This window comes from Musa acuminata, chromosome BXJ3-6, assembly GCF_036884655.1.
Source record: "Musa acuminata AAA Group cultivar baxijiao chromosome BXJ3-6, Cavendish_Baxijiao_AAA, whole genome shotgun sequence".
NCBI lineage: Eukaryota > Viridiplantae > Streptophyta > Magnoliopsida > Zingiberales > Musaceae > Musa > Musa acuminata.
In genome coordinates this window covers 11,961,359-11,981,860 of record NC_088354.1, presented here as the reverse complement: position 1 = coordinate 11,981,860, position 20,502 = coordinate 11,961,359, and the positions used below count along the sequence as shown (strand labels likewise).

The window sequence follows — 20,502 nt, the reverse complement described above, 5'->3', positions numbered from 1 at the left end:
ACACCTTCCTCTTGCCATTTCGTCAGCCCTTGCCTTCCTCTCTCGAGTCTGTCCTCCTCCTGTGCCAACAGAGCAGCAGCGTGGTGGTGGTGGTGGGAGGGCGAGATTTTTGGATTGGTTACGTGCGGAAAAGGGATATGGCCGTGCAAGCGCAGCATCCCTCCGGTTTTGCTTTCTCCCCGGATTTCCGCAACCGGTGAGCTCAGCTTACCTTCCTACTTCTACTTGCTCACGAGCGCTTCCTTCCTTTCGTGCATGGGATTCCTTATCTTGCATGTTGTCTACCTCTGCGCGGTTTAGGAAGGCTTTATTGCGTAATACGTTGATCGTATAATTCGAGGCGTTTCGGCTTTTGTCTCTTACCTTTGGTTGTATATATGTGTGTTTGCAGGGGCGGAAGCTTTGTGATAGAAGATTTCCAGATGCTGCAGGACCAGGGTAATACGGTAGGGCTGTACGGCGGCCACCTCGGCGGCATTAACAATGCCACTGTGTTCAGCGATCCCCAGAGCGAGCTTACGTGCAACGCCTCCGGGAAGAGGAAGCGGCCGCTGGAGGAGCCGCCCATGGTGATGCCGCAACCTATCCCGGACTACGACAGCAACCTTGCCTCCGTCTTGTCCCCGATCTGCTACCCCGACATCACGGCATCGGCCGCCGGCTGTCAGCAGAGCCGCCTGCTCGAGTCCGCCGGTACCTCCACCAGCGGCCGGACCGCGTCCCCTCTTACCATGAACCTCGTCTCCCAGATCTTTCACCACGGCGTCGAGATCGACTCCCTCATCCGCCTTCAGGTACTGTATCGATCTGTTCCGCGCGCTCTATCCTTTTGCATGTGTTTGATTCGTGTTTGGTCTTCTCGGTGTCTAACTCGTCATATCCGTATCGCTAGCAGAACGAGCGGCTGCAGAGTGGGGTGGAAGAGGCGCGGAAGAAGTATTTTAAGGCGCTGCTGTGGGGCATGGAGCAGCGTGCGGCAAAGAGGTTGAGGGAGAAGGAGGCGGAGCTCGAGAAAGCGCGGCGGAAGAACGCGGAGCTGGAGGAAAGGGTGCGGCAGTTGGCCACGGAGGGCGAGATGTGGTTCGCTGTGGCCAGAAACAACGAGATCATCGCCGCCAGCCTGCGGGCTGATCTCGAGCAGATCCTCCTCCGTAACGCTGCGGCCGCCCAGGTCAAGGAGGGCTACGGCGACACAGACGACGACGCCCAGTCCTGCCGCTCGGTCGAGGCGACGGGGCGGAAGTCTATCGCCCCCGCGCCGGCACCGACTGACGAGGTCCGCCGGTGGCCCCGGGCTGCATGCAAGTCGTGCGCCGAGGGCGACGTGTGCGTTCTGCTACTCCCCTGCAAGCACCTCTGCTTATGCAAGAGCTGCGAATCCAAAACACACGCATGCCCTTGCTGCGGCACCGTCAAGAACGCATGCCTTCAAATCTTTATGCCGTAGACAAACATTTCTTCGTTCGATGGCCTCCTCTTTCCTTCTTTCTTTGTAAGGCTCGCCGCCGGGAGTTGACTGAACAAATGGATTTGTTTCATGGTATAGATTTCGCATTATTTTCTGTGGTTTCCTCCTCACCAAATTAATGACTGCCTTAAATTTCTTGTCTGCAAAGTAAGATCTTTACCCTTCCTCAATGCTCGTTCTAAAGCGAGGAAGATCAGAGAATTAATGCTGGAGGATTCCTTTGGCTTGTCAAACCTGGTCAGATCTACTATAGCAAAGATACTTCACATTGTTTCCTCTCTTCATATTCACTGCCTACAGTTTAATATTATTTATCAGTTAGATGACTCCATTAATTAAAGAGGCAAAGAGGTGTAGCAGAGCATGCAAGGGAAAAGGAAAGATCTCGTGGAGCCCCTCTCGGTCTGTGTACTATATAGGCTTTGTAGGAGAGAATAATGACATGGGAGGAACACCAGGAGCGGCAGTATTGTATTGTTTATCATGGTGATGCTGCCTCATGTGATTTGATGAATAGGTAATGGATGCTTAACGTCATGGCTAAGCTTTGCAGGCCAACCGATCGAGAAGATGCAATGCACTCTGCCGCTATATGTATCTTTTTAGACAATCAAGGAGGAGGACTTCTCCACCTCATGCCATCGATTATTTCCACTCCCTCTTTTGTTTTTAGCTTTTGGTGGATGGAGGGAGCATCGATCAAAGCAGGGGATGGTGGAGGTGGTGGTGACTTAGGTGGCAGAGATGTCCCGAACAGATCATCCCTCTGCGTCTAGTTATCCTCATCTTGCAGCTGGAAGTTACCTTCAAACCCTGTGCGTAGAAGGAGGCTTTTCTTCTCTTCGCAACGGCGAAACTTAAGAGGAATTAAGCTTTGGGTGGACATGGACGGATGCCATAAGTGGCTACCGGTACATGTCGCACATGAAACATAAAACAACAGTGAGATCGTAGCCAACACGGGCTGCTGGTTTCATTCACTTCACACGCCTTGCGCGAATGCCTTCTTCCAGCCACAATTAATGTCATGTACTGGACATGAAGATTTGGGTACACACTGCTCGAACTCACAGGTCGATTGTTCTGACCTACGTTTACTGGCGCACAGTACAGCACGGTCTCGTAAAAATTGAGTGGTACTGGAATCGCGTTGGCAATTATTACTCACGCTGTGGATTGTTTTGGACTGTAGACGTTCGATCTCCTTGTGAACACTGACGAAAGATATCCACGTAAAGTTACGGTCAATGACTGTGCAGAAGCCTTTCGGAAGCCCTGTGGCAAAGTGGCTGCAGTGGGAGCAGGGATTTGACAGCATCCGTGGATGCCTCCATGATTTCAAGCTTCCTTTTCCTTTTCCTCGTCTCGTCTTCGTGGCTTCTCCGTTGAGCTCGAAGGTTACGGAGCAGGGCAAAAGGAAAAGCGACATGTATCTCATCGATGGCATCAGATGCCACCGGCAAAGCTCTCTCTCACATGCCCTGCTTTACCCTACTGAACCCTGTTTCCTTTGCCCATCCATACGCTGGCTTTCTGTCATTTTCCACTGGAGTAATGGCCCATGGCATGTGAAGTGGTGAAACCATTAAGCCCACCTACTCTTCTTCCTCTTGTCCCCGGGTTCGGTGGAGAAAAAGGCAGGCCATCACCTCTTCCTTCCTTATCTTTACCGGCCCTCTCAGTGTCCTTGTGACAGTAGATTAAAGAAGCACCTTGCTCTTTCGTCCGACACTCTTCTGGCTGTTTCCATGGCGGAATAAAGCAGCGGTAATTGACCGAAGCCGAGCGGGTTACAAAGTGGATGTGGACAAGGTTTGGACAGCCTCCGCCATGGGGAATTGAGATAGATGCGTTGAGACGAAGACAGGTGAACAGTTCTGATCTCGGCCTCAGTGGGTGGGGCGTCAGTGCCGCAGTTAGAGAGCGAGAGAAAAAGATCGACTAAGAGTCATAAACATTTTTATTTTTCACTTATAAAAATAAAATTTTAAATATATAAAATTAACTATTTATTTCTCTTAAAATATGATTTTTCTAAATAACTCTCTCTCTCTCTCGATCCTTTTTTTAAAACTTTTAATTTAAATAAAATTCTATCAACTAATTTTAAATATAATTAGAATTCTTAAAAATGTTTATCAATCATAATAATCTTCATCTCAATTTTTAATTTAATTAAGATTATATTTAATGAATTATATTTAATGAATTTAAATATAATTAAAATGTCTGAAAACACTACAATATCCATCGGCCCTATCAACGATTTTGGCTTGGTCTGGTGTGCATGGTGGGGTCTGGCTGAGGTTATTTGAACATGGACATCAGTTGACCTGTCTTGCTCCATGCTCTGTAGCTTCTCCAAGGTTTCTGTCCACTGAATCTTAGGCCAGTGTGCTGGCTTTTCTTTATTGCCTCCTCGATCCACTTGGGTAGCTCTACCAACAAGGCTCCAAAATTTAATGCAATAGGTCTCCCTCGAATCTCACAACCTTGTCCACCAAAAAAAGTTGGTGACTTTTCCTCCCCTCCCAATGTCTCTGAGTTTTACTTGCATTGGCTTGCGAGATGTCTCCGTCTCAGTGGACCTTTTCTTATTTCTTTGGATGAGAACACTCATCTGGGGAGCCAGGGATGCCTTTCTGGTGCCTTCAAGGCAGCTTCCTCTTAGATCACCACACTTCTTACGAAGCATTTCTTGGTCCTCTCCATGATCATGTCATGAAATTTTGTTTAGATTTGAAGCATCAGACCTTATGAGCCACCCAACATTTCTTGTCAGAACATGGCTTCACGCCTGATGATCTGATCCTGAGCTGATACAGGGTGGTGTCCGTCCATGTGCAGAACATTTTATATGAATCCTTAGATCGGGTATCATGATGATCCATTGGTCAAAGAGAAAGCAAGACACGAGAAGAGATTTGGAGTGCACGTAGGGTTTTCGATTTCGAAGATGCATCTTGTAGAAAACAGAGCTGGTCTATCTACCCTCGGCTTCCACGCAGTAACTAGGTCAAATGCTGAAGGAGTAGGAGGAGGAAGGAGAAGTAAGATAGGATGCGCTTTTTCTACAGGAAGACAAATGTGTGCATGTGACGGAGGAGGAACCTTTTCGCCACTCTTCTTCAAGTGGCCATAATGGGAGCAGCGTGCATGCCAAGCAGTACTGTCCCTGAACGCATTCATCTCCCTCATGAATAATCATTCAGCAGAAGCCATCGGTCCTCTGACTACTCGGCGTTCAATCAGCCGGACTTGTCTGGCCTCATCGTCGATGTGCTCTCTCCATCGATGCTAACTCTTTAACCGGAGAATAAATGCATTAGAGTCGATCGGGACCAAACTGCGTCCCGTCTCTTGTCTCCCTCCTGCAAATTATAATCCCCACCAGTACTTGTACCTATTCACATTCTGACACCCAGCATAATAAAAGAACGGGAGACAGGGGTAAACTCCATGGATCCCATGAGCTACAGGGGAGAAAACATTGATGGAAACGGGTCATCAGGATAAATTAGGATAAGATGCAAGCTCACGGAGAGCGGACAACACAGACGTGCTACCTATAAAGAGTCGTTTGGACGGTAGCCGGGAAGACGGGCCACAGCTGCAGCTGCAGCACCAGAGGAAGAGGAGGTGCTGTATTGGGAGAAGAGGGACGACTCCCCAACCCACAACAGTTGGAAGGTTGCGTGATTAGATCGCAATAAATGGGCCGCCTGCCTGCACGAAACGCTGATGCCAGGGACCACCATCTCCAAGGTCACGATTGGAGGCAGCAGCTGATCCTACGAGAGAGAGATGGTCCATGAGGGCTCTTAAAACTGTACAAAATTCTGCAAAGATTAATAACATTGGTCGGTGGGGTTGATATGAATCAGACTTCCACGAAGAAGACGAGCCATGCGGCCATCGTTGCCGGACTTGCCGTCGGTGGCACGCTACACACCGACATATAGGTCTTGATATGCATGGTTAACAGCACATTAATTATGGTTTCCCTAATGACATATAGGTCTCAATATTTTCATGAATTAGTGCTAAACTCTCTGAGTTTAAAGATCAAAGCTGCATTGGATTGATTGGGCTGCACAACAGAGAACCAGAATCAACATCTCTCTACCAGTTTGTGTTCATAGAATTGGGCTGATGTGTTTGATGGGCTTACTTCTGAGAACATATATTGGGTCTTCTTTGAACATATACAACTGAATGCGACTATTCTCTGCCTTCTAAAGAAGAACACGAAAACCACATGAAATTTACACGATATATATATTGCTGATAGCAGAAGTGGATAATATACCAAAAGATTGAGAACAGATCGATTTTTGGGTGACTGTGTTTAGAAGAGCAGAAATTTTGAGACGACGAAGAAGAAGAAACAGAAAGGTTACAAACTTAATCGTCCTCTCTGATGCTTCCCGATCACTTCCACTGGTTGGCTACGATGTCAGCCAAGTCGACCACCCTCTGTGAGTAGCCCCATTCGTTGTCATACCATGCGATCACTTTCACCATGTCATCGCCCATCACCATGGTCAGTGACGAATCAACGGTCGACGACACGTCGGAGCAGCGGAAGTCCACGGATACGAGAGGCTCGTCGCAGACGGAGAGGATGCCGTTCAGCTCCTTCTCTGCAGCGTTCCGGAAAGCAGCGTTGACCTCCTCCGCCAGAGTCTTCCTGGATACTTGGACGACAAGGTCAACGACCGAGACATTTGGGGTTGGGACGCGGAGGGCGATCCCGTTGAGCTTGCCCTTAAGGGAAGGGAGGACGAGGGCCACGGCCTTGGCGGCGCCTGTGGAGGTCGGGACTATGTTTAGGGCAGCAGCTCGCGCACGTCGCAGGTCACGGTGGCTCGCGTCGAGCAGCCTTTGGTCGCCGGTGTAGGAGTGGGTGGTGGTCATCGTTCCCTTGATGATTCCTGTCGATTCATGGGGTTACGTTACTCTGCAACAGGAAAACCTGTAGATACCAAATCTTAACACTTGCATCTATATATCAGCTGCACTTCAAAGATCGAACAGCAACTGTGAATCCCACATCGACATCCACATGAAGATCACAAAAACGAAGTCGAATGCAATCAGCTTGGAGATCTCGCCAGTATTGCATTTTTCGATCTCAAGTACACCATCTACAGGAGTTCATCAGATGACTATGTCATTTTCTTTGTATATATATATCTGATGTGCATGAGACAGAATTGGAAGTAATGTGTTACAAAGAGACTAAGTTTGACTTACTAACAAAGGAAATGCAAGTCAACGTTCGAGATTGGTTTGGTCACAAAGATTATTAACCTATGAATTCAAGTAACAGATCATAATGAGAAAATAGCAAGTTGGTTTTTGTTCTATAGAAAGTTGTGTTCAGCAGTCTATTCATATGGCAGATAGAAACAAATTGCAAAGCTCGATTAAAATCTCAGAGGTAAACAAAGATGCGATGCTCACCAAACTTCTGGTCGAGGACCTTGACGAAGGGGGCGAGGCAGTTGGTGGTGCAGGAGGCGTTGCTGATGATGGGCTCATCGGGGTTGTACGTATCGGCGTTGACGCCCACCACGTAGGTGGGGATGTCGCCTTTGCCCGGGGCGGTGATGAGCACCTTCTTGGCGCCGGCCTGGATGTGCTTCCCTGCTCCTTCTCTGTCCACGAACACCCCCGTCCCCTCGATCACCAAATCCACGCCCAGCTCCCTACAACCCGAACAGATTTAGTTGGATTCGAGATGCTACGCGGCGGGACTCGAGGGAAGTGTCATGGGCGTGCACGTACCCCCAGGGAAGGTCGAGGGGGTTGCGGTTGGAGACGACCTTGATGACCTTGCCGTCGACGGAGATGGCGGACTGGCCCTCGGGCTTGACGTCGGCCTCGAAGATGCCGAGGGTGGAGTCGTACTTGAGGAGGTGGGAGGCCTGCTTGATGCCTCCGGTGTCGTTGATCGCCACCACGTCCAGGGGCGAGTCCTTGCGCCCGTGCCAGCACCGCAGGAAGTTGCGCCCGATGCGGCCGAACCCATTGATCGCCACCTTTATCTTCGCCTCCGCCGCGCCCTTTCGGTACCCGCCACTGCTGCTCACCTGCGCCGCCCGCTCGACCACCCAGGGGTGAAGCAGCGCCACCCGAAGACCCCACAACCACGTCAGGCTTCCGGATAAGAGAAAGTGCATGTTCAGGGCCGAAACAGCCCAATGAAGATCTCATGTTTGGCCCAATGCACACTTTTGGATTTAGCCTATTGGTGTTTACAGCCCATTAAAAACCACGAGCAGCTCACCGCGGCGGTTCTAAAGGCGACGGTGGAGAGGAAGTCATCAGAGGAGTGGATCTTTCGCAAGGGAATGGAACAGGAAGCACTCCTCAGTCCGGAGAAGTCAGAGAACCCCTTGCCGCTCGCCTGCCGCCACAGCCAAACAGAACCACTATCAGTTGTCTACGCTTAACGTTAGAGCTGAAGCAAGAAGGGAGGACCCCACCTGAAGACAGGCATTGGCCGCCGTGAGAGTCGCCGAAGCCATTGGAACAGAGCGGGAGAACAGAAGCGGCAGCGGCGGCGGCGGCGGCAGCAACAGCACGAGAGCTTATAAGCGGGGAAGATAGGAAGAGAGGGCAGGTTGTGGTGCATGGACGCATGAGGGAATCGAGAGGCGAGGAGGAGATGAGATTTTGGATAGCTCATCCGGCAATGTATGGATGGAAGAGCTCCTTCATCACATCACCGTAGACATGGGCTTCGGCTTCGCCTTGGAGCTTGATGATTGGTGGTAAGTATAGCTTCATTCCATGGTGGGATTGCATCATCATACTCCTCGGCTCTCCTTTTCTGGTGTTGTAATGTTAGTGATTATGAGATTTCCTTCATATTAATTATTATAGATGCATAGTATTCATATATTAATTACAAAGGATAAATACAAACCAATTAAAATAGCACGGTTATTACAATCCGACCCATTCAAAAAATTGATTCATAGATTTGGTGAATTTATAGTTAAACGGCTTAATATTCTTAATTCTAAATTAGATCATCATCAGTTTTCTCACTTTCTATTTGGGGGTCGATAATTTGGTATTAGATTCAAATGAGATATATCAAGGCGGTAATTCTCAGCAAGTTTTGGGGGCACGAAGGTAATTTATCGAGCGATACCGCAAATATACTCTACCCGCTCTACCCTTATCATTCCTCGAAGCGAAAGCTGCGGCGTCGGCGTTCTCCTCCTCGCCCTCCCCCTCTTTCTTCCTTCGCGTAATTCCCTCTCCCCGTTGCAAAGGTAATTCCCGTGATCCATCATAAATCCACTCATGCCGCTAGGTTCATGTGCTTCCAGAAAACTCGGGGGTTCCTCGTCGATTAGGGTTTAGGGGTTTCTCCTGTTTCCCTCGATGTTGCAGTGGTATTTAGCCGTTCGGGAAAGATTAGGGTTTAGGGGTTTTACCTGTTACACTCGATGTTGCAGAGTACGTAGACATTCCGGAAATGATTCTGATTGGGCTTGAAATTTGGTTTTTGGTTTTGGTGGCATCCTTTCTTTTAGGGTTACTATTTTTGATGTCATCTTGTAGATGGGAGATCTATGCTGATCTTTATCTGTTCATTTATGATGCTTACTTTTTTGCTACCTCTGAGTACAAGCTCTATCGAGATGTTGGATCCTAGATGGTTGGTGCTCCTCTAATGACCATTCTATCTTGTGTATGGGCCTGTTGCGGTAAAGCGTCTTTCGAGTTTATTGCGGTAGGTTCTTGATGATCCACCAAATTATTGTTTTTGCAACAGATATATGTCTTCAGCTTTTAGGCGTTGGTAGTGTATAAGAATAGTGAAGAGGTAGCAGCAGAGATCCTCGTCCTTTTGATCTAATAGGATGATGCAAACGGAGTTGTTATGAATGTTATTCTTATAGAAAACTCATATATGAGCTGTTTATGACAACTCTGAAATCGCTAGTTAACATCCAGACCCTGTTGTGAATAAACATTACCTTCAAGTTGTCGATGTTGAGAGCTTTGAGATTCGGCAACTTGAGATTTGTGCCTTTCGGGTTAAGAATTTTTGGATGCAATGGTAGCGGACATCAGGCTCGGTTCGTGAAAGGAGAATAGCAGAAAATCTGCAGCTGTTATCTGCAGAGTTGCATATTGCAATTGTGAACGTTTTGAGGACTAGGAAATAGACCAGTTGTCTTTCTTCCCTGTTACACGATATATCAACAGAATTAAACCCTTATGTTTTTTGATGTGCAGATTGTAGTATTTTTGGGCTATTTGGTGCCTGATATCTCACACTCTGAAAGTGATCTGTTATTATGAGATATCTGAAGACATCAGTCCTTGGTGAAAAAGATCCAAAACTTATCTCCTTTTATGCATATGGGACCTATCTGATGTGCCCATGCTCAAATGAGGTTTTATACATGTGAAATATCTAATCCTGTAAATAAAAAGCTACAATGGGATTTTGGTTATGGTTTACAAGAATTGGAGTTTGCTATGATAACTCTTCAAAATGTTGGAGAAACTCAATATTTGATGTAATTCCAAGCGAAATTAAATAGATAGATTGCACATTTTGCCTTGTTGTGTTGTATCATTGCAGCTTTCATTAGTTATTTGCTTTTGTTTGCTGGTGCTAAGTACTAAAATCTTTTATCAGATTATAATGTTTTCACCTGTGCTTAACTACAGTACTTTCTAGTTTCTAATTCCATTTGATGTTTCTTTCCTGTGCAGATGAATGTGGAGAAGCTTATGAAGATGGCTGGTGCTGTTCGCACTGGTGGAAAGGGCAGTATGCGCAGGTTCAAAATTGTTCTATTGCCTTCTTACGAATAATAGTGCCTTGATTAGTTGGTTGTTTATTGTTAAAATTGGAGGGTACAACTTTTGCAAATGTGTGATTTGTAATGTTAATTACTGGAGCACACACTATAAATGCCTTAATCTGATACCTGCATTTTGATCAGGAAGAAGAAGGCAGTTCACAAGACTACAACAACAGATGACAAAAGGCTGCAGAGCACACTGAAAAGAATAGGCGTTAATGTCATTCCTGCTATAGAAGAAGTGAATATTTTTAAGGATGATCTCGTTATTCAGTTCGTTAATCCGAAGGGTAAAGAACATCATATGCATAAAATGAAACACTAATATATATGCTAAAGGAGCTACTCATTTTTTTTCCTTTTCCTTTTTTTTGCAGTCCAAGCTTCCATTGCAGCCAATACATGGGTTGTCAGTGGCTCTCCTCAGACAAAAAGTATGTAATTTCATGAATAACTATCAGAATATTATGATCTTGAATAACAATGTTAACAATATAATTTATAACAATTTGATTTTGGATTTTATCGAATTCCATACCTGGATTCTTGAGTTGATACATCTCATACACTGCATTTTCTGTTTGACAGAACTTCAGGATGTGCTACCTGGGATCATTAACCAACTTGGTACTTTTACTTCCATAAGCTCTTATTTGCTGTTTAGTGCCCTTATTAGTTTGGCCTTCATCATGATCTCTCTGTTATTGATAATCTGCTAATTTGCAAATGCACATGCACCATTGCTGCGAGATTTATTTCTCTCATGTCTAATCTTCCTGCACCATTTTGTTCCATGTTTACTTCCAAAATGTTGAGTGCTAAGGTTGTCAATTTTTTTTCATCTACTAACTCGTATGCCATCGGTTTTACTTTGTTTGCATTTGTTTACATGGAATTGGTGAATAGCTAATGCAATTACTGCTCTTGGTAGCTTGCACTTTTAAAGGTTTCATATTTTTATGATTGTTTTGTATTGTATGACTTACTGATGATATTACTTTGAACATTATGTTATTCCATCATGACCTTTTTGTCATTGCTAATCTTCTAATTTGCAAACGCATATGCTCCAGAACTTCAATATTTATATATCTAATGTCTAATTTTTCCGCATCATTTTGTTCCATGTTTACTATGTTTACTTCCAAATTGTTGAATGATAAGGTTATCAAATTTTCTTCATCTACCAACTCATTGTATGCAGTTGTTTCTACTTTGTTTGCATTTGTTTCAATGGAATTGGTAAATAGCCAATGCAATTACTGCTCTTTGTAGCTTGCATTTATAATGGTTATATATTTTTCTGATTGTTTTGTATTTTATGACTTACTGTTGATATTCTTTTCTTCAGGCCCTGATAACTTAGAGAACCTGAAGAGGCTTGCAGAACACTTGCAGAAACATGCACCTGGCACTGGTGCCGCTGCCAAACAGGATAATGATAATGATGATGATGATGATGTCCCAGAACTGGTGCCTGGGGAGACATTTGAAGCAGCTGCTGACGAAAATCAAGCTTCATAGAGAATATATTCACCCAGATAAATTCTGGCTCCTTTCACTCTGTTGTTTTCTCATTTTGGATCATCTGGATGGAAGTAGATTGTGCCATTTATGTTAAGTGGAGTACGAAAAAAGCAAATCGTCATTCGTTGCTTCGATAGAATGATGGACAAATACTTATTTTTGGATTGCACGCATGATATGCACCTGGGCCAGTTTATGAATTGCCCAGAGGCATTATAAACCTGTCTTATTGCTTACCAAGTTTCCTGGGAGTTGATGAATTGTTGAGCAGGTTCCCGACCGAGTCAAAAGACAGATCTTGATGTCTTATTACTCGTACAAGCAGTTCTTTCGGGTTGTCTTTTGGGTTTCATGGATCCTGACGTTGAGGTGGACATTGCAAGTGGTAAGTGCTTATGCTATTGTTTAGTTCTAGTTGATTGGCATGAATACCTGACTTTATCTGAAAGGTTATTATTCTGGAAATTTTTCTAAAATTATTTATTGCTATATCATCCATTTTAGATCTGCATAATGGAAGATAAGATTATATCTGATGAGTGGTTGAAGGTTTTCAGATCTACCTACTACTTTGAGGTAGGTGGAAAGCGACGACAAGCCTGATGCAGTCAGTTTTACGACTCTGGCAAATCGAGTACGTCACTTTTGGTCTACCAAACGACGTTAGTTGCGACTCCATAATCCAACATCTGACTCGAGATTTCTGACATGGATTTTTATTTTGGATAGATTAAAATGGTTATTTCTCATATGATTTCTAGATTAATATTGGATAATAAATAATATACGTGAATCTGAAATGTCGACTATATGGACGGATTCTCCTTATTCAATTGAAACACCGTCATAGATCCGATCTGAAAAGCTACGAAATCTATTACAATAATAATACGTACGTGAGATCCAAGAAACGTCGAACCGTACTGGTACAGGCAAGATGACGAGCTCGGATTCAGAGTGGTCCGTAGGAATCTGAACTCCGTGGATGCCACGCAGGGCAATAAATACCGAATAAAACAGTGGTCAACGTATCTTCGGCCGTCTTTTGCCATTAATTTCTTCACCAACATAAGTCAGTCCACTTGTTTAGCCACCAACCCATTCCGTTGCACACCGTAATCCAAGATTTCTACCTAACATTTATTGGTCCAAAGCCATGCGATGATCATCCCCAAATCCCTCTTGACTTTTCCTTCTTCCCGTTCTGATTGATAATGCATGCCTTCACTGGAATGCGGTCTAATAACGTACAGGATAGTTTGGAATGGTCGTCCTAGATTTTACGGATAGATGTTAGAGATGGAGAATCAATCTCTTGATTCTTGATGGATGGATCATTCATTATATATTAACAATTTATAATGGAAAGATATTTTATTTCCAAACTTCATAAGGATATTTATGTCAAAAAAAAAGATTTTTATTTAATCATCTCTACAATTATTAATTGGTAATATGAATATGCGCATCTTATAATACAGACGTCGTCTCAGATCTCGGCGACGACATCTCTGTCCTTGCGTTCCGGCCTCGAAACTCTCCGCCGCCGCTTCCGCATTACCACCTTTGGTCTCCGCCGAGGCGGCTGTGGACGGCGTCACTATTTCGGGATGACGACGGGTGAGGCCACGACGGCGTCTCCGCGGCGGAGTTTCGCGTCCTCGGACCACCTCCGGCACGTGGAGTCGATGGCCCAGCTGCCCTCCGGAGCTGGCAAGATCTCCCACCTCAACGCCGTCATCCTCGGCGAGACCCTCGCCTCCGAGGAGAACGATCTCGTCTTCCCCTCCCAGGACTTTTCTCGTCAGGCTCTCGTCTCCTCCCCCGAACAGGTGCGTTCCGTGTCTTCAGAGCCCCTGATCTGAACTCTCGTGGAAGCAATGGAATCTTCAACAAAAGATCTGGCTTTTGTTGAAGATTCCATTGCTTCCATAAGAAAAGATTCCATTACTTGCAATGTTAGCCAATGTTGTTTTCTTCAATTGATTAATTTGCTTATGATCTCTGCATTGATTTCGTAAATCATTAGTATCGAAAAATGTATGAGCGGTCGATTCAAGATCCTGCCGGATTCTGGTCTGAGATCGCTTCCCAGTTCTACTGGAAGGAGAAATGGGATCCGGAGGTCTACAACGAGAACATTGATGTGAGGAAGGGGACCGTTAAGTTTGAGGTCGGTTGTTTAATGTGTAAGCTTGATCTATTCGAAATGATGATCTGCACAGGACGCTGAATTCGTGTAGTACTATCGCTGATCGCAGTGGTTCAAAGGAGCCAGTACGAACATAAGCTACAATGCTTTGGATCGGAACATTGAGGCAGGGAATGGTGGAAAAGTTGCTATCTACTGGGAAGGCAACGAACCTGGTGACGATGAGCAGCTAACATATGCTGAGCTGTTGGAGAAGGTTTGCCAGGTATGCTTCGACCCATTCCAAATTGAATTTAAAGAACCATGAGTTTTTGTTGTTTAATTGATCATATAATTATTCTGCGATAGCTTGCCAATTACTTGAAACATGTTGGCGTTCGCAAAGGAGACGCAGTGGTGATCTACCTCCCTATGCTGATGGAGTTGTTGATCTCAATGTTAGCGTGTGCCCGTATTGGTGCGGTCCACTCGGTAAGCTGGTGAATTTTCTTGTCAGATCTGTGTTGTCGAGATCAGATTTAACAAGTGAGATGTTTACAAGCTCTGCTCAGGTTGTATTTGCGGGCTTCTCTGCTGAATCCCTTGCACAAAGGATCATTGACTGCAAACCCAAGGTTGTAATAACATGTAATGCTGTGAGGAGAGGCCCCAAAGCCATCCATCTCAAAGACATAGTTGACAGCGCTATCAATGAATCTGTCAAAAGTGGAGTCCCTGTAGGTATGTTAGTTTTTGCAATGATCAGTTTTAACATATTATTGAACAATATGCATATATCATTGTAGACCATTGAATTATCTGCCTCTGAATGTAGGCAGTCCTTTTTCATCCTTGACGACTTACATTCATATTTGATTTTTATTTTTTAATTTATTTAATTTTCTTTTGATTTGTTTTTTATTTTTTGGATGATATATATGTGGAATATTAAATATATGCTAATCAACTAGTTTATGCAGAATTAGAGATAGACGGAGCACGACATTCTCACATTTTCTTAATGGTCACTAAACTTCTCCATATGAAATCATAAAGTTCACTTGTAGTATGATAAAACATCTTTACATGTCGCAGAACCGGATCTTTTTTCTATTGTCAGCTTTTTCTATCTACTTCTGCATTGTTCACATTTGAACGATCTGATTACTTCTTTTTTCCTCCTGGTTAAACAGGCCTGTGTTTGACTTTTGAAAACCAGTCAGCTATGAAGAGAGAAGATACGAAGTGGCAGGAGGGAAGAGATGTATGGTGGCAGGTTAGTCCAATAATTTGTTCAGTGCTGGCATATCGCAGATGGAACTTTTAGTTATATGATTGGATCTCTGCCGTTGAACACTAGCAATAGAACTAGTATCTTGATTACATCTTTAATTTGCATTCAATGTTGCAATATTCAGGATGTAGTCCCACAATTTCCGACAAAGTGTGCTGTGGAATGGGTTGATGCAGAAGATCCACTATTTCTCCTGTACACAAGTGGTAGCACTGGAAAACCAAAGGTTACAGATATTTCTTGATTTTATTTTTTTTATTAATTCTTTGATTGATAAGTGATGGATACTTATGCTTCAATATGCAGGGAGTTCTACATACAACTGGGGGATATATGGTATATACTGCAACAACATTTAAGTATGCATTCGACCATAAGCCATCAGATATATATTGGTATGCTGGTGTTTATGTGGTCACGGGTTGTTCCAGAATGTGTTTTAAGTCATTTCTGTAAAACTTACCTGTTCTGCAATGCCTTCATATCATTTATTCTCCAAACTCAGGTGCACTGCCGATTGTGGCTGGATAACAGGACACAGCTATGTTACATATGGCCCTCTTTTGAATGGAGCTACTGTTGTGGTATTTGAAGGGGTAACGATCTGAAAATGTCTCTTCCTTGAACATTAACAATGTTTAAATGTGCTTTCTGACAACAACATTCAGAATTCTGATTTTTATATTGTTGCATTCAGCAAATTGACAGATAAATAAAACTCAACTTTTTTTTCCCTTGTCCTTCGTATATAATTTTGTAATAGATGTTTTGTTTGTCAGGATTCTTTTTCTTTTTTCATGTCAATAAAATATTTTTATCTTGGTAATACCTTGTGAATGATACCTGTAGGCCCCAAACTATCCCAACTCTGGACGATGTTGGGATATTGTTGATAAATACAAGGTGACATTATTTTACACAGCCCCAACGCTAGTGCGTTCCCTAATGCGTGAAGGTGATGAGGTATGAGTCTTCATATATTTCCTTCATAATCATTGCAGTTTTCTTGCCTAGTTTCAATTTGAACTGTTTCATCTCCTGTTCGCAATATATGCTGATATCTGCTTAGTTTCAGAATGTGAAGAATGATTTATGTTTTCAGCACCTGTTCCAGTGGATGCTACATTTGTCTCAAGTACACTAAAGATGTGCCTTGTCACATATCAAACAAGTTTCATCCCTTATGCATATCCTTGACTTGTTTGTGCATGCAATACAAACTACAGGTTCCTGAGGATTTCATTGGTTCTCATTTGAACAAGTCTTCCTTGCCAAGACCTCTCACCTTAAATTGTCTTATGGAATTCTTGGACCTTAAACCATTGCCATCTACTGTGCATGTGTTTCCTTGTAACATCCTGGCATTATTTCACCAGCACTATAGCTTTATAAATTGCATTCCAGAAGCCCTTCTTTGTTTAATTCACCTTCATGAGGCACACCTTTTCATGTGTATCCATTATTTAGTGATAGATTAAGGGGTTGTTTGGTTGTTAATCTTGTGGTGGGACATGAACTTATCCTGCAATAACCTGCCAAATAACCCTATCATAGTACTAGCCAAAGGCATATGTTTATCGGGTCAATTGTTGCTTTACTTATCGGGTTAATTGTTGTTGCCAACAAAATAACCTATTCTACCAAAATGATATAGTTAGCTCTTCCTTTAAATTGTCCATTCCTAATCTTGTTCGATGCAAAAAAGGTAATGCTTTTTTTTTTTCTGACGTACTTACAAAACAAAAAGAATGGTATAACTTTTCTTTTTTTGGTATGGAACAACATACTTAATCTCTTAATACATATTCCTCAAATAAACTGGCCCTAAGATGATATTATGGCTTACTTGGAGAGAGCTATGAATAACCAATTCTATTATCTGTTTATCAATTTTTATTGACCCCTCGGTGCTTTGATGCAGTACGTCACTCGCTACCATCGAAAATCCCTGCGTGTTCTTGGTAGTGTAGGGGAGCCAATTAATCCTAGTGCATGGAGGTTGCCTGACTGTTTTTAGGCTAGCTTTTTGCATTTTGCTTTTGCAATTTAACAACTTCCTTAAATGTTTTATATACATTTACTAGGTGGTTTTACAATGTTGTCGGGGATTCACGATGCCCTATATCAGATACCTGGTGGCAAACAGAAACTGGTGGCTTCATGGTAAGTGAATGCTCCATACCTGTGTCCATGGATTTGCTAATTGCAGTAGCTGTTTTGGTATAAAACATATGTGGTAGTTTGGGTTCAGTTCCTAATATTAAATGTTCTTGGTCAATCTACAATGTTTTATCTTGAATAATTTATATACAGATTACACCTTTGCCTGGTGCTTGGCCTCAGAAGCCTGGTTCTGCTACCTTTCCTTTCTTTGGAGTTCAGGTATGTGTTGATGTGACAATAATAAATTTTCATTCAGATATGTACTAATGCAACCAACTTAAGGAAATACATGTTGTAAATGTGAAATATCTTTTTTAGTTTTCTAATACTGTGAGAAAGTACTGCAGCCAGTCATAGTTGATGAGAAAGGGAATGAGATAGAAGGTGAATGCAGTGGGTATCTTTGCATCAAGAAGTCATGGCCTGGTGCATTCCGTACACTTTATGGTGATCATGAGAGATATCAAACCACCTATTTTAAACCATTTGCTGGTTATTATTTTACTGGAGATGGATGCAGCAGGTTACTTTCTTCAGAGCATCAACTGATCCAAAGTTCCTCTTTCATATTCACCAATATACATTTAATAAATGATTTTGCATTCAAGATATTTCAACTCTGACAAAAGGTCTCTATGCAATGCAATTAAGGAAAACTTGGATTTTGATGATTATAATGTTTTGTTATCATGTTGATTTGTTAGGGACAAGGATGGCTACTTTTGGCTTACTGGAAGAGTTGATGATGTCATTAATGTGAGGTACTTTAAAACTAACACATCCTTACCATATTGTTACAGTGGGAGATATCTTCATCAAAGCATGACATATGTCGACATTTTGGTTATTGCTTGAATCTTGTGGGCTTGATAGATTATAGCACATCAATTCTTTGCAGTGGACATCGTATTGGCACCGCCGAGGTAGAATCTGCCCTGGTCTCACATCCCCACTGTGCAGAGGCTGCCGTAGTTGGTGTTGAACATGAGGTATGACAGTGCTGGCTGTACCACTCTAGACAGTAAGTATCGGTCATCTGTCAAATTTGATCCGATAACCTTCCTTGTTTTCAGATCAAAGGACAGAGCATTTATGCTTTTGTCAGTCTAGTGGAGGGTGTTTCTTACAGTGAAGGAATCCGGAAAAGCCTCATTTTGGCAGTCAGAAACCAGGTGTGTTTTGCTTAGAGATGTTAGTATCTTATCAAAGTTATCTGATTAACCAGGCATCTTAAATGAATTGGCTTGATTTTTCAGCTTTATGTCGTGTTTTAATCCAGCTCCAATAGTCTGGCTATAAGTATACAATATCATGATAAAGTACTAGTTTAGACCTACTGCTAGTGCATGTATCAAGTTAAAAAACTCTAGATTCAGATCTGTGCTCCATCCACTCAACTGCATGCCCTTGTTTGGCAAGGCAGGACCTCTTTCTCCTGGCTTAAATTTGTATTCAGTCTGATGTAGTAAAGAATCGCTGAACCATTATAATATATATGGTGACAGAGAGTTAAAAGCACAGAGATGAGGGAAGACACATAAGAAAGGGTCTTAATAATGTTGGCTATAAAAGTCATTTCTAGTCATTAATTTAACTTAAAAAGGATTCGGAGTCCTGTAGAGTATTTGGCTGATAGCTTGTGTTTGGAGTTTAAGCATGATTAAGTTATTTTATATATTCAGTATTTTTACCAATTGATGATGAAGTATCAAGTCTATTTCCTGATCATGGTATCAGTTGCTCTATAGAACATCCATTTTTTGTTTAGTTTGTAGAACTATACCGTTTTAGTTGTGGTTCAACAAGTAATTGTAATTCTACATTTTCTATCTTTGTTATGGAAGTTAAACCATTCTTTTAAATTTGGATTCTTAACTCTTCATTGCCATGGATGGAGTTCTGCAAGTATGACAAGGATCTCACAGACCTTTTCTGAAAAAAAGAGGATAATTTTTGGTGAATTAAGTGCCAGTATCAGCTTGTCATCGTTTTGCATCTTAGCGTATAAAGTAATGAGTTTGAAGTTCAAGTAAACAATAAATACTTGATTGCCTGTCTGATTGGCATTTTTAGAAGATTGTGCTTTACTATTCATTGGACAATGATAGCATCACGTTGTTCACTCAATTACATATGGATGTAGATCATCATCTTGGTAGAACTACTACATATCAATTTTGTAATGGATTATTGTGTTCGACACGAAAACGAGTGAGCTCATTTGTCCATTGTACTAACTAAAGGAATTCCTCTTCAGATCGGTGCATTTGCTGCCCCAGACAAAATTCACTGGGCACCCGCACTGCCAAAGACGAGGAGCGGAAAGATCATGAGAAGGATTCTACGGAAAATTGCATCCGGGCAGCTGGATGAGCTTGGAGATACCAGTACGCTTGCTGACCCCAACGTTGTGGACCAACTAATTGCACTCGGTGAATGCTAGTAAAAGATTCTGATGATGATCATCCATTTCCTAAATGTCGATACATTTGTGGCGTGGTTTTATGTGATTCTAGAAATTTATTTATGCCTATTTTTTCATGCCCGGCCGGGGTATTTCAACATAGTCAAGAGATGTGTGGGAGGGAGTCGTCAATTGGGCCAAGTGTGATTCATGGTTCTGATGTTTTAGTGCTAGAATAGTTTAGCTGTCTGTATGCTACTTCAAATCATTCCAAGCATCAATTCTGTCTATTCCAACATTTGATGAATCAATCAGTAAAAGTGTGGAACTCAGGTTTCCATGATTTGGATTCAGGTTTGCATGATGCCCTGCTGCCACGCTATTTTCTCTTTGATGGATCTGAAAAGGGGTACTATATGTCAGGAACTCAAACTGGTTTTACATGACCATATGATGACTGCATCGTATTATCCTGTTTCATAAACCTTGAATTAGATCAATGAGTCTTACTGACAAATATACTTTCAGGTTAGAATCCCTAAAAGAGATCAATACATAGCAGAAAAGATGGAGACCCATAACTCCTTCCTCTGACATTGGTATACACATTACGTACTGCATGCATTCAAATCAGATTCTGTGGTCTGCAACTTAACCACCTTTTCGCATAATTGG

At 42.9% G+C, this 20,502-nt stretch overlaps 4 protein-coding genes across 6 annotated transcripts; 3 read left to right on the top strand and 1 right to left on the bottom strand.

Moving 5' to 3' along the window:
* Window positions 1-1,562, top strand: LOC103987963 (probable BOI-related E3 ubiquitin-protein ligase 2). Its single transcript, XM_009406439.3, has 3 exons — window positions 1-196; window positions 392-794; window positions 896-1,562. The coding sequence occupies exons 1-3, from the start codon at window positions 138-140 to the stop codon at window positions 1,445-1,447; spliced, it is 1,014 nt and encodes a 337-aa protein (XP_009404714.2). The 5' UTR covers window positions 1-137; the 3' UTR covers window positions 1,448-1,562.
* Window positions 1,563-5,727: 4,165 nt separating this feature from the next.
* Window positions 5,728-8,121, bottom strand: LOC103987962 (glyceraldehyde-3-phosphate dehydrogenase A, chloroplastic). Its single transcript, XM_009406438.3, has 5 exons — window positions 7,960-8,121; window positions 7,761-7,880; window positions 7,259-7,563; window positions 6,935-7,179; window positions 5,728-6,402 (listed from the first exon to the last, which is right to left on the bottom strand). The coding sequence occupies exons 1-5, from the start codon at window positions 7,999-8,001 to the stop codon at window positions 5,900-5,902; spliced, it is 1,215 nt and encodes a 404-aa protein (XP_009404713.2). The 5' UTR covers window positions 8,002-8,121; the 3' UTR covers window positions 5,728-5,899.
* Window positions 8,122-8,176: 55 nt separating this feature from the next.
* Window positions 8,177-12,075, top strand: LOC135639950 (nascent polypeptide-associated complex subunit beta-like). 3 transcript variants are annotated; one of them, XM_065153983.1, is made up of 7 exons: window positions 8,690-8,757; window positions 9,120-9,221; window positions 10,217-10,284; window positions 10,450-10,598; window positions 10,686-10,742; window positions 10,897-10,935; window positions 11,660-12,075. In XM_065153983.1, the coding sequence occupies exons 2-7, from the start codon at window positions 9,144-9,146 to the stop codon at window positions 11,830-11,832; spliced, it is 564 nt and encodes a 187-aa protein (XP_065010055.1). In that variant the 5' UTR covers window positions 8,690-8,757; window positions 9,120-9,143; the 3' UTR covers window positions 11,833-12,075. The 3 variants fall into 3 exon arrangements, with proteins under 3 accessions (XP_065010057.1, XP_065010056.1, XP_065010055.1); XM_065153985.1 differs by lacking the exons at window positions 8,690-8,757; window positions 9,120-9,221 and adding an exon at window positions 8,177-8,247; XM_065153984.1 differs by lacking the exon at window positions 9,120-9,221 and having other exon boundaries at window positions 8,643-8,757.
* Window positions 12,076-13,315: 1,240 nt separating this feature from the next.
* LOC103987961 (acetyl-coenzyme A synthetase, chloroplastic/glyoxysomal) lies at window positions 13,316-20,180 on the top strand. The gene is made up of 18 exons (XM_009406437.3): window positions 13,316-13,667; window positions 13,865-14,008; window positions 14,097-14,252; window positions 14,336-14,458; window positions 14,539-14,707; window positions 15,160-15,242; window positions 15,385-15,486; window positions 15,567-15,655; window positions 15,766-15,856; window positions 16,110-16,223; window positions 17,182-17,258; window positions 17,345-17,423; window positions 17,574-17,642; window positions 17,771-17,946; window positions 18,128-18,184; window positions 18,322-18,412; window positions 18,497-18,595; window positions 19,681-20,180. Exons 1-18 carry the CDS (start codon window positions 13,446-13,448, stop codon window positions 19,864-19,866), a joined length of 2,127 nt encoding a protein of 708 aa, XP_009404712.2. The 5' UTR covers window positions 13,316-13,445; the 3' UTR covers window positions 19,867-20,180.
* The last annotated feature ends 322 nt before the right edge of the window (window positions 20,181-20,502 follow it).